Here is a 14493-nt window from a genome sequence, read left to right as displayed (position 1 = left end):
TATACATTTCCAGTGTGCGTTTATATAAAAACTAGATAGAATTTGTATGAAAACAATTTAGATAAAAGTAACGTACCTGAATTAATCAATACAACTTCTCTGTAAAGAACGTGTGATTTGTATCTTTTTCAGCCCCTTCAACTTCGCAACATGTATACCGACTACATCTTCAGGAAAGTACTTGATGGCTGTGTGGGAGGCATTAAAATCGGCGGGAGAAAGATAAAATCTTGCGCTTCTCTGATGATACAACTCTAGTTGGGAGCTAAGAAGAGGTTGCAGAAATACGCGAAAGAGTAAAGAATGCTAACATAGAGTGTGGACTAGAAATTAATCTTAGTAAGTCAAATATTACGGTCATTGATCGCGCAGCTCAGATTCAACTCAGATCAACTTAGATCGGCTGATGGTGACAGTGAGTGCTTAGAGAAACAGAAGGATCACTATAGGACAAGTTATTATGAGAAAACTCACGAAAACGTGTCAAAACCAGAAAAATAACAAAAAAAGATGGAGGTACGCCTGGTTGAAACCCTTCTGTTCTCCGTCTTCTCATACGTCCAAATTCTTAACAGGTGGGGAATGGATTCGGCAGGATTCGGTGAATAAGTTGTAATGTATCGTATTATGAAAACTGCGTAGGTGGCAAGTAAAGCAAGCGGCTTGTGTTCGGAAAATAGGACTATAAACATATAAGCCAGATGACGCAAAATCAAAATGTATGTAAATATGGAAATTTAATGTCAGTACCTTGTTAAATATGTTGGCGAGAATTAGGAAGTGCCGGGCACCATTTCAGTAAGGCAACTCAGTAATAAGTAATAATGAAAGAGCAAGGTTATAATGAATTAGAATACAAAGTAATTCATTATTTACTGTGTATAGTACTAATCCCATTTACCATCTTTTTTCACTCGTAAGGTGGCAGTTAAATAGGACAGTGTAACATCTTTACAGAAGTCAGCCCAGGAGCAGCTTGCGAAGCGATGGAGCTATCAGGTACTTCTTCTTCTTCTTCTTCTTCTTCTTCTTCGTGAAATGTTTTTGGGCTCCTTATTTATTAATTTTTTCCCAGTCAATATTTTTTTTTTTTTTTTTTTTTTTTTTTTTTTTTTTTTTTTGCTAGGGGCTTTACGTCGCACCGACACAGATAGGTCTTATGGCGACGAGTCAATATTCTTATGTAGTTAACAAGAACTATATAGACACCTAACCATACTAAGCACTCACTTCACAGAACTATTAGCGATTGTTAAAAGTAGATTACTACATGATTACACAATGCCTTAGCTGCGCATAAAATGAGTTTCGAATGCTTGCGAATCCCGTGAGAGGCGTTCACTTCGCTAGTTGCTACCAAGGTCTGTCTAGGGAGGTCAAGTCACGAATGCTACTTATGGAGCCGCCATATTGGGTCTTTAAGCGAGCGTAACCAAAGGCAAGTGTATTCGAATTTAGAGGATTTCGGTACCGTACATTGAAATAAAAACAAAATACCAACTATTTTTCACAAAGAATTTAATTGGGCATTTACTGGTCATGTATATATAACTGTATAACACTTACATTATATGAATACATTCACAGCTATTTGAATAGGAAGATAATTTACAGAGCCTGAAATTCTTTTTTTTCTTCTTTGAGAAACAAGAATCAGCAGAAAAGCTCATATTCTTCTCTTTTACTTCCTTACAACTTGGTCTTACTGTGTTTGTTATTAATATCATCTGTCAAATACGTGATCTTATTGACAGAAACATAGAAATCTGTACAGTACCTGTGTCATATTATGATTACCGGTACCGGTACATAAAATACTGAACTTGAAGTACTGTATTTAAAGTACTAAACGACGTTTGTAATAAATTACCTTCAGCGTTTTCTTTATTAAGAAAGAAATTCCCGATACTGCGTTTCTAAAAGGTTACCCCAGTATGGTGACAAACACTGAATGCCTCTTGAGTTGAGTGCATTAAATTATGTATGGTAACTGTTGTTATCTATTCATGTGGTATTTCTTTGGGTTCTAAGGCAAAAATATTCTGCACATATGCAACAAGAGTGATGTTCTTAGCTACTCTTAACTGGTTTATTGATAACCTATGCAGCTATATAGTACAAAGTGGCGGTGGTGATTATTGTTTTAAGAGGAAGTGCAACTGGACAACCATCCTTTGTAAACACTAAACAGAAGAAAACAAATGGAGGGGGATCAACACTTCGAAAAATGAAGGTATCGGCAAAAGAAAGATGAAGGCCACAAGGTTCGTGAAAATGAAAAATTTCCTAGGCCTCGAATGCGCTAATACCGTCACGGTCGGAAAAGAACAAGTGTTGACCAGGGGAGGTCGGATGGGCTAGAATAGTGAAAGCAATGTCAAGACTCAGCTAAGGGCCTCGTAGTCACAACCCAAAATAGATTTCCCCCCGTGGGTGGGGGCAATAGAACAACACCGACGGTATCCCCTGCCTGTCATAAGAGGCGACTGAAAGGGGCGTCAGGCGCTCCTAACTATGGAGCGTGGGTTGGCGACCACGGGGCTCTTAGCTGAGTCCTAATATTCATGCATATATTAATAATAATAATAATAATAATAATAATAATAATAATAATAATAATAATAATAATAATAATAATAATAATAATAATAATAATAATAATAAGGGTTAAGAAAATTAAAGCCATTGGTAGACACGATTCCATAAGAAATAGAAATTCAGTCACTATTAAGTTGAGTTAACCTAGGTTAGGCTATTTTAGGGATTACATTAGGATATTATGTTAGGCTACGGCACATTAAATTACAGTAGTTGGTTAGTGCGAGTGAAGCGAGTGTTGTGATCTTTAAGTATTTGTCCAGCCATATAATGTATTCTATAGAGCATTTAAGATGAATGAAATTTAGGTGTAAATATTAATTGCAGTACAGTATAAGACTGCTATTATCAATAAAATTGTTGTAATGATGGCCAGCTGGACATAAATTGTTGGTTTGAAGTGATAGGCCTATTGTTTGTTGTGATTATAATTGGTAAATGAACAGGAACAAGCATTTCAAATATATGCGAAACATTTCTACGTTGCATGTAGGGTTAGAATGATACTGTCTGTAGTTTACATGAAAAGGAATGGAATGAAGTGGCGTTTGGCTTTTAGTGCCAGGAGCGTCTGAGGACAAGTTCGGCTCGCCAGGTGCAGGTCTTTTGATCTGACTCCCGGAGGCGACCTGGGCGTCGTGATGAAGATGAAGACGACACATACACCCAGCCCCCGTGCCAGCGAAATTGACCAATTATGGTTAAAATTCCTGACCCTGCCGGGAATCGAACCTGGGACCCCTGTGACCAAAGGCCAGCACACTAACCATTTAGCCATGGAGCGGGACACATGACTATTACACATTTCCTGTTACTTTTCTTGCTTGTTTTGAAAGACAATTCTCTTTCTTTGGGAGGTTTCGTATTATGTATATCAAAGACTTAGGTGGATTAGGGACGTTGAAAATTGTTGGGATGGAATTCCACTTGAGTAGTTTCCGTCCATCTGCCCTCTTTAGTTCAAATTGCGATTCTTCAAAATGATGCTAGAAGAAAATACATAAGACCTATAAATATAAAACATCGTTCATATAAACATACCATTATTCAGGAATAATACGAATGTATAACTTCACTAACCTCGCACAAGAAGCAATTATCTGTAGGTTGCCATTTGTCACGCTTACAGTTTTGTACCCACTGAGCTCTCCTTTGCTTATCTCTCGGGAAGCGAAACACTCTAATTCCGTCAGTTGTCTTATTTTGACAATTTGATGCGGCACAGTATCCCGTTTTTCTTCAAAATACAAGTAAAGTCACATCATTACATCGGGCACGCCCTCATAATGATATTTGAGACCCAATATGGCCGCCACCGCAAAGGATTGTGGTAGCGTGACCAGACCTCCCTAGACAGACCTTGGTTGCTACGGAAGTGGACATGCCGTCTCCTCGCAAGAGTAACCGTGTTGTAGGTTAAGATCTCGAGTGAGCAAGGCAACAGTAGTTACCCTCTCCACTACCTTCCTTTCCCTCCCTTCCCCTCCGAGCTCATGGATGCGCGCAGGTTTGTGCCATTAGCTTGCAATCTGCCTCTAGCTGGCTGAGAATGCAGAACACAAATTATATGCTATTGTGTTGCTGCTCATACAGAAAGCCGCTATGGTAATGTATTAACGTTCAGCATCTGACATGAACATTTTCATCCGCCGTAACTGTTGAGAAATCGTCATAGATACCGGATGCCTCGTCAACAATATCAGATTCCTCATCACTTTGATCACTGATTTCCAAACCATTGCCTATTAAAATCTTTTCGAGTTCCTGTTCCATTAATGCGTCATGGCGCCAGTAGGAATTTATTACCTATTTCACAACACTCTAATAAAGTTAGGCGTAGAGCACTTTCATCAAGATCTCAAGTTCTGTCTCCGTTGCTCGTGGTCGTCGATTATCTGGAGTTAGCATTTGACTTCCATCCTTATCTTCTTTGTCACACTGTCTAGCGGTGTTATGTACTGCCTTATCACTTCTACCAATAACTTTTGTAGTCCTTAGCTTTGAAAACCTCTTCTTTATAGAACTTAAAAACATTTTATATGATGTTTCTGCTCTGTTCGCGTAATATCCTTGGAGACGTTTCCATTCTAGATAGAGTTACAGTTACATTAACAAGCATAGGAAACCAACAACATAATATTATAATCTTATCTCTGACAGAAATTCTCTGGACATGATTGACAATATTGTAAAGGTCAAGCTTTCCCTGTAGAATTTCATAATTAAGCACAACAAACGTGAACACATTTCGGAATATTGAGGAAGGGTTATGCTTTCCAATAAAGTTATATTTAAGACTTTCTGATTTCTGTGGAGGATGTTACTGATAAATTTTCCGAATTTAACCTCTATTTCATTCGTAATATTCCAGGTGTCCGGAAGGAGCTGACGTCCACCCAACAAGTCATCAATGTTATCAACGGATCGGATATCTCACTAATGTGTAGTGCCTCCGAAGCTCTCCAATACTGCTTCATGGTCGCCCCCGATGGAAGTCAATACCCTGGTGACAGGAAGTTGTTGGGTATAGGAACATGTCAGGTCGTCGTCAAATCGGTAAACGAGAAGCACTCTGGACATTGGTCGTGTCTCATGGGTCCAGATGGAGGTGGCAAAGAGCTCTCGGAGAAGATCAGTGTCACTGTCACAAGTAAGTGTACATACATACTTCCGCCTCATTGTTTGGAGCAAAAAGTGATAAAGAATCCTAGTCCTGTTTTCAGTACTTACAGCAGCGATTCCCATCTGGGATTCCACGAAATTGTCTAGTATAACGAGAAGAGTCATGAAACTCAACCGTTATCTTCCCGTGGTGGATGCTGCACTTGATCTTTGCTGATGATTCGACGTGCGGACTTGCTGCATTTGTCAAATACTACAACTTCTTGTGCATAAAGTGGACCTGTATTGCATGAGTGTGTAACAAGATATATCAAACAGTGAGAAAAGCAAGGGCTATGACTGTACTTATGCAGTTTGGCGAGTACGAGTTAAAGTTCTATTTCATAAAGCAATTTGTTTAATTATCATAAGTAGTATATTAAAGTGATAAATACATTGATAGTTAGAAAATATGAACAGCAACAAGTGGAAAGAATTAAGCACGGGGCGTTAGTCGAGTGTTTAAATTACACGAGTGCAGAGAAGTTCACGCCGCACAAGCTTCATACATATCTTTATTATCATAACAAAATGATCAATTCTATGGGAAGAAACATATTAACAGGAAGTAAGGTTATGTATAACACATTAGCTTTGTTCGTGCAGCAAATCCGAGGTAGTTTGTGAACGGTCACATAGTAGTAGTAAATATTGCCGTTAGATATCAGCACCATTCCCAATTAATTTTTATTAGATTTGATTGAGGTTTGATTGATTGACCGACGTTGTGTTCTACTGAACGTAATGTTTTATCGTAAATATTGCAAGGTACGAATAAAACAATTTATTTTGGAATGTATATTATGCCATTTCTACGGATTTGTACAGGATAGTATTAATAGCCAGTTAGTGACAATAATGCAATGCAAGGATGAATTAAAATTTATTTATAATACAATACAATTATTTTCATTATTCAGCCTTGCTCTATTCAGATCAATATCAAACAAATCTAGATTGTCGATATCAGTTGAAGATTCAGTGAGGTCACTCGTAAAACTAATGTCTGACAACTGAAAATACACAAGTTTTTATTTCGTCAACGGTCTGTGATATTCATGGTTAGTTAGCACCCTATCAGTAAGCATAGACTAACAGATCATTTAAATGCATCTACACTATTTAGACTTACTTACATTGATAGTTCACATGTGTTTTATTATGATATTGTTTTTAATTAAGGATATGTAGGTCTACTAGATGAAAATTAACCATTCATGTATGTTCAATAAACATAATGAGCAATTGCTACATTTAATTCCAAATTTATTTAAGCATACCACCGTCAAGGAATATTATTTTCAAGGAAAGCAGGGAACACATTTATTTATAGGGATCTGTGCTTTGTGAACCACGTGTGATGGGGCCTGATGTACATGCCTCGTTTAGAAATCCGAAAACAATCTCCACATTCTGTTAACTGTTCTCAAACTGTACGAAACTGGTATCCACGCCTGCAAGAACAGCAGACGCAGTCAGAATACCTAATTCTTGACCAACTTCCAGCTGCACGAACGCTTCAAATACAGCGAAGTACATGTGCGCATGCGCCAGATAGTTTGGGATAGTTTCGTATTGCTGCACGAACAAAGTTATTATAATTGTGGTAGGTACTCTTTGGTATTATGTTTCATAATTGTGTCTTTTGAAGAACATGTAGAAGGCTACGATGTATAGCAGGCCATGAATTATCCAGGGAAACAGAATAGAAATTTTTTGGTAGTTAAAAACGATAGGGTTACACCCCCCCCACTCAAAAGAAAAAAAAAGCATGGATTGGAAACACTGACCTGGAGAGTCATTTTAATTTGGAAATTATTCGTAACAGAAAATATATTGCTTTACTTGAGGACTAAAAGGAAAGTACAGAATGTTCAATTGAGAATAACTATCACCTTCAACAAAAATGAAAGTATTCAGGCAATTTCAATTGAAAAATAACCAGCGTTTCTTCCCAGTATGGCAGTGCATTAGTTGGAATGCTACACCTGTCTAAGAAGCTGGCTAGCACCCTCTCAAGATAATAAGGGAAAATTATTTCATTTCCTGCCATGAAGGGATGGGGTATACTCTCTCTCTCTCCGGCCAGAAGGTCCGGGCTGGTTCAGATAGGATTGATGAGAGGAGATGGATGTAAAAGGGTATGTGGTCTTATGAGGCATGTGGAATTGTGAGCTCTTCGCTAAGCGTTTTGCTCGTTTGTATTTTTATTTTTGTTTTTTATTTTTATTTCTTTTATCCTACCTGGTTTACCTGTTGCTGACGAGTTATTTTCATACAATTGTAGCAGTAATGCCATCTAATGGAAATTAAAGGCAGCTGAAGAGATAACTAAAACAGCAATGAATCTAATGCTATTTAAATATGATTATGATTTACCAGGCAAATGATGGGCCATTCATGAAGTAGATTTTGTGCTTATGCCGTGTAATTAATTATAAACACACTCTGCGCGTTTCAAAATGAGCTTTGCCTTTCTTCAACAGGAGACAATAGAGAAATTCAGAGCTGGCAGCATGGTCTTACGGACCAAATGCCATAATGTGTTAATAAAAAAATAAAAACAGAGACATTAAACGACGCATTAGAGGTTGCTAGGAGAAAGCAACAAGGAACTTAAAATGGTGTCCTAAGATGTAAAAGGGACGCCATTTTAGCCCCATGCTAGAGACAACGAATGGCAACAGTAAAGCATCATTCTTTAATAGTTCTGATAATAGGTAGCCATGATTCACTGAGGTTGTACTAGGAAAGAGGCTGGTTGAGTCACAGTACAACATGAATAATGCCTGGAGGGAAGAGTGGGCTGCTTCAAACCCTGACCAGCTAGGCCTAGGGTTGATATCTGACCCTTGTAGGAAACTTACTGGGTTCAACTTGCCAAGAAGAATCTGGGCTTCGTTGAACAGAGTGCGGACCGGTCTTGGAAGATACAGTTTCTGGTTCCACAAGTGGGGAAAAATTTCCAGCCCTCATTGCGACTGCGGTGACGTGGCTTAGACAGTGCACCATGTTGTAATTATGTGCCCACTTCGGAGCTTCCAGGGCGGGCACCACGAACTTCATGCGGCAAGTGAAGAGGCAGTGAATTAGCTAAATTCTCTGGACATTAAATTATAAGTTATATTACCTTCAATTGATCCTTTGTCCTTCTCTGTACCCTCTTTACGCCATACGAAATAAATAAACTGAGGTTGTAGCCTGTATTGTGGTTGAAATTATCTGGGTGTTTACGTATTTCAACCGCCTCCCTGATCATTCTTGGGCGATATTGCTTTATACGGGCAAGAACATCCACTTTTTGGAACAAGACATCATGACCAGGTGTTAAGGCATGATCAGCAACAGCTGATTTATCAGGTTGGTTGAGTCTGATACATCTGGTATGTTCTTTGATGCGAGTACATACCGTTCTAGAAGTCTGACCAATATAAACCTTGCCACAAATACAAGGAACTCTGTAGATACCAGGTGGTTGCAATTTAGGCAAACTATCCTTAGTTGGTCGCAGGAGTTGCCTAATCTTAATTGATCTTCCAAAAACAGTTCGTACATGGTACCTACGTAAGATTTTAGCAATACGATCCGTCGTGTTATGTATGTAAGGTAGGTAAGCAGTTTCTTTTACATCTTTTTCCTTAACAGACGTCCGATTATGCGTCGATTTCAGAACCGTTGAGATCAAAGCTCTGCTGTAACCGTTGCTCTCAATGGTGGTTCTCAAGGTATTAATTTCATCTTGTAGAGCTGACACTTCACAAATCCTTCTGGCCCTTTTAGTCAGAGTAGTAAGGATACCATGTTTCTGGGCAGGATGATGGTGAGAATCTGCGTGTACCTTAATTAAGGCTACGGCCACTTACTTCCAATTCCTAGCCCATTCCTATCCCATCGTCGCCATCAGAACGCTCTGTGTCGGTATGACGTAAAGCAAATTAAAAGAAAAGAGGTTATGATTTTGTCTGTACACTTCAAATTTTTGTCTCGTACTTCGTACTTATCTCGGATTAGGTATACTGAAGTCAAAAATACGCTCAGTTAAATTTTTGTCTATGTCTGCCTGCCTGTTTGTATCGACAGAACAGGGAAACGGCTAAACAGAATGTATCAAAACTCGGTATCTAGGTTCAGGAATAGCTACGGTGTGCACTAGGTTATATTTGTTAACATTAGCTGTATCGAAAAACATTTTCCGAACTATTTTTTATGCATTTTTACCGTACGAACAATAACGAAGATATTTGCGATTATTGCATTTTTCACAAATTTCCAATTATTTCCAAAAATATGCTCTATTTCTACCTATAAACTGCACATAGCAAAAGTCACAAATTTTCGATCGTGTATACTCATCCATTTTTACCACGCGGACTCTATTAATAGATTCAGGGACTCACTAAATGAGTTATGCAAAAAAGATACTTGTATTGTGAAGAATGTATCATATCGGATTTAACTGAGGAATGGTGCAAAACATTAAGAAAAACTTCAAGTTTCCTATACTTTTGTAACTTGGCATATATATAATCTGTAAATGATTTCGTCTCAAATTCTACGGTTAATGGTTTCTACTGCTTCTTTTATCCGAACTCGTAGTTCATTTAGACTTGCAGGAAAAGGTGGAAGAAACACTTAGTCTGTGACGTAACCACACACGCATAAATTCAAGAGCGCCAGATCGGGTGATCGTTGCGGCCAAGCTATAGTTCCACCACGTCCAGTCCACTTGATGGGTGACCGAGGGAAATGTGAAGGTGTACCATCCTGTTGAAAAACATATCAAGATAATTAATTCCAGTTATAGTATTCTCGATAACAAAGAATGGACCATACACTCTGATAGAACTTAGTACACAAAATACATTTAACTTTGGCGAATCTCTTACATGTTCAATAACATTTTCTTGGTGTTAAAATAAAAAACCATGGAAAACCACCTTTATGGCTGGCGACAGTGGGATTAGAATCCACTATCTCCCGAATGCAAACTGACAACTACTTGACTTAGGCTGCGGAGGTACTCTATCTGTACCAGATTATTTCATTTATCCTATGGTCTTCATACGCGATTGTGAAGGGCTCGTATACCAAGCTCCTAAAACTTATCTAAAATAACATTACAGTGACTGCCTATTGTCGCTAGATGTAGTGTGCTTTGTCTCTTCTGTTGCCACTAATCTCCGTTAGACGACATTACTGTTGCACTTACTAAAGCTAACCCGTCACGACGGATGTATTTCTTCCATGATCCTTGATTGACAGACACACTTGTACTAACTGAGTTTTACCATCTGTTACAGCTACCAAAATGATATCCGTGTATAAAACGGTGAACGCCTCTGTTGGGGGCCATGCTATCCTGCGCTGTCAGTCAATACCAGATGGCAGTTTCTCCGAGTCTGCTGTAGATTACTCTACGCTCGTGAGAAGTAGTCTCAGCTATTGTCGCTTTGGACATCCCAGTGGCATCAGTGTGACCTTAAACGACAATTCTAGCTCACCAGTAGAGCAGCGGTTCCGATACTATGGTAAAGGTTTGCAGGACGGCGAGTGTGGTATCCTCATTGACCCTGTGAGCATCCAAGATGGCGGCGAGTGGACATGTGCTGGTGTTGCAGGCATTTATGATACGGAATCAAGGGCAACTATCACCCTGGATATTACAGGTTATTATTAGTAATAATTTGAGGCGTTCATATGGGAAAGGTAGTAAGTAATAAAATGTGAATTTTACAGGAAAAGAAAAAATAGTCTTTCCAAAATTCTGAAGCAGATGTTACTGAAAATAAATCATGTAAAGTCAAGGAGTAATCAATTTATCAATTTAACACACACATTTATGCTATTTATGATCCAGCCACAAATTGTGCGATAAAATATGTTGTGAAAAATCACTGTGTAATCAATTTATCAGATGACGTGCTTGTTTCAAGCGGAATTTTCACGATAAAACAAATGATATTTTTCATTCAAGAAGTCCTTTTTGCGGTTCGCTGATGGTTAATCTCCTTCCAAGTGGTTGTAAGGTCTACGTGTTGTTGATAGCGTGATAGGACCGTCCTCTTTTGAGGATATTGTGCTCCTTCCACGGTTCTAACTCGCTGAATGCTTGCCTTGTCTTGACTGATGGAAGTTCGGCTCTTGAAATCCTTATCCAGCTCACAGTGCTAATATTAAGGCGTTGAGTATTTACATATTTCTTGCTTTCTATGGCGAAGTCCCGAACATACCCAGGCGTAATCATGATTACATGAAATGGTCGAAAATGGTTAACCTTTCTGATTGTTTCCGCATCTTCTTCTTTAACCATTGTTGGTCATACGTAGTACCTATTTTTGAAAGCAAAGAAGTATGAACGTCATGTCAAGACGCCGGCAATAATCACTTACCATTTTGAACGGAATATATTTTCGGAGGCAATCTGACAACTGAAGTATCACCACGGCAGATAAAAAGAGACGGTAGGTGTCACGCGCAGCCGGCCATGAGCGTGTGACGTCAGCGGGCCGTGGACCGTCTGCCAGGCGCTGCATCTTACTGCAAATCAGCGTGCCGAGCACCCCGCTTATGTTCCTTATCACAATTTCGTTTATGTTGTAATAAAATAATTTCTCATGAAAACCAATAAGATATTGCATAGAACTATTATTTTTATTATTTCGTTTGTATGTTTTCGTAAATATTGCAGATAGCCTATACAGTACTTTGAAATCCAGAATAGTGAGACCTTTTGCTAATATGTTTAAACATCATTTTTAAATGTTACATTATACCGGAAATGTTGGTATTTACGGTTCCCAATTCTATAAACGTACAGATTAAATAAACCAGAGCTTAACAATCAAGAAATAATATTAACCGAAACAGGCTGTGGCTTTTCAAAGTCTAAATAAATTACACAAGATTAAACCCTGCATGTTGTTACTTTTCCTGAAAATAGTAAGTACTGTACTAACATTAGTGCTTTTTATTGCTAACAAATCTCCTTTGAGAAAACGAAATTCATTACAAACATCAAACTGGCGCCAAGTGAGCTAGAAGGGACTCACGGAAAAGTCAAGCGAGTTGAAAAATTTAAGTATCTTGGTGAATGGATAGAACCTAACATGTCCGAAAAAGAAGCCTTTGCTTCACGCATGAATAAAATGGAGATGGCTTACCGTCTGACTAAAACTATCTATAACAAAAGATCTATATCTCTGAATGCAAAAATCAAACACTATTGCACTGTCATCCGGACAGAGGCTCTATATGCAGCGGAATGTCTCGCCATGAACAAAAAAGGCATGATGGAGAAATTGGAGGGCAAGAGAGAAAGATTTTGAGAAAAATCTTAGGTCCAGTCAAAGACAACGGCGAGTTTAGGAGACGGCACAACCAAGAGTTGTACTCGCATGTGGAGAAACTAACAGATGTGATGCGATAAAGGAGGATTACTTTTTATGGACACATGGCCCGAATGAATTCAACACGGTTAACCAACCGCATTTTCACTTTCCTCCAAGAGAAAAAGGCAAAGGGGGCATGGTTCAGTGAGGTACAGAAAGATCTGCAGGAGATTGGGATCTCATTTCAAGATATCCAGGAGCGTGTCCCACTTAAGAAAAAAACTCCAAGAACATCAGAGTTTCCAACCAAAGCCAAAGATGAAAACTGGAAAGCATGGACGAAAGAGCGAAAGGAGCAACACCGTATACGAATGTTTTTTTTTTGTTATTTGCTTTACGTCGCACCGACACAGATAGGTCTTATGGCGACGATGGGACAGGGAAGGGCTAGGAGTGGGAAGGAAGCGGCCGTGGCCTTAATTAAGGCACAGCCCCAGCATTTGCCTGGTGTGAAAATGGGAAACCACGGAAAACCATTTTCAGGGCTGCCGACAGTGGGGTTCGAAAGTACTATCTCCCGAATACTGGCCGCACTTAAGCGACTGCAGCTATCGAGCTCGGTCGTATACGAATGAAGGAATACTGGACCAACATTAAAGCTCAAGGGAAACAGTTGAAATGACGTGGTCCTTAGTTGGCCGAAACGAAACAGGAAATAATAATAATAATAATAATAATAATAATAATAATAATAATAATAATAATAATAATAATAATAATAATAATAATAATAATAATAATAATAATAATAATAATAATAATAATATTGAATATCCAGTAGAGCATGAAGCCCTATTTGACAAAAGTATATTAAGGCTGGGATGGTTTGTACAGCCTGCCACCGTACAGCACGGCATTTTAATAACACAAACACGACATATACACTGGAATTCACTTCATTCACGAACGATATGCACAAGTTCATGACTTTCAAAACATTCGCAAGCCTTGAAGGTAATTAATTAAAGAAAGAATGTGCAAACCGCAGACGAACAGCATTGCACCGAAATTCACTGCTTAGAATAAAATCACCGGCACCAAGGAGTATATAGACTGACATTAACGCGCCAAACAATGCGAGCGACGGTCCAGTGACGTCACGACCACGGCAGTCTACTGCGCATCCGTCTCGTTACACCTACCGTCTCTCTTCTAGCTATCGTGAGTATCACTATGGCAAACTTTAATAGCTATAAACAAGGTTTACACGCAGTTGACTTTCAACAAATGGCATTGTACCTAATTCCACCAGAGGCACGCGCTTACTACGTTCTCCATGAAAAAGCTAAATTTCGATTTAAAAATTTATTACCCTTCCCATGTCAACGCCTCAATTAATCACAAAACTGGTGCTCTGCAACAACTTCATATAAATATTTCAGTGAATGTACTGACTGACTGGGTGTTTCTGTTTATCCCAGTACACTTCTTTCCATGTACAAACACAACATATCACACTATGGACCGCCACACAAACACTCAGTACTGAATACAACCCTCCACATAGGGTTGGCTTCAGAAACGGCACCTGGTAGTAAAACAGGTCTAAGAATACATGGGGGACAGAGTTCGAACCCATGACCCCATCAGGTTGTGGGAAAAGCGGTGAAAGAAAAAGAATACTCGGTATTTAAGGATTAATGGTAATTGATTATAGATCTACAAGTGAAAACTACAGGAGTGTAATAAAACTCAATATTGAAGGATTAATGGTAGTTGATTATTGATCTACAAAATCAGCAGTTCTTAGGTTAGATCAGGGGCTCTTAGGGTGCATGCGCTGTGCACGGTGCAAAAGACGACTTCGCTTGGTTGCCAAGAGTGCGGACCCCACTCCTCGATTTGG

The 14493-nt window shown here is 38.9% G+C and overlaps 1 protein-coding gene across 1 annotated transcript in view; it reads left to right on the top strand.

Annotated features, from left to right (window-relative positions):
- LOC136857895 (uncharacterized) overlaps window positions 1-14493 on the top strand; it is a 135366-nt gene that overhangs the window by 40448 nt on the left and 80425 nt on the right. The window contains exons 7-8 of the mRNA XM_068225197.1: window positions 4970-5248; window positions 10560-10925. Coding sequence (XP_068081298.1) covers window positions 4970-5248; window positions 10560-10925 — 645 coding nt within the window. The remainder of the gene's footprint in view (window positions 1-4969; window positions 5249-10559; window positions 10926-14493) is intronic.

The sequence above is a fragment of the Anabrus simplex genome, chromosome 1, assembly GCF_040414725.1.
Source record: "Anabrus simplex isolate iqAnaSimp1 chromosome 1, ASM4041472v1, whole genome shotgun sequence".
Lineage (NCBI taxonomy): Eukaryota > Metazoa > Arthropoda > Insecta > Orthoptera > Tettigoniidae > Anabrus > Anabrus simplex.
Note: the sequence above shows the minus strand (reverse complement) of the source record. Positions and strands in the feature narration are given on the sequence as shown.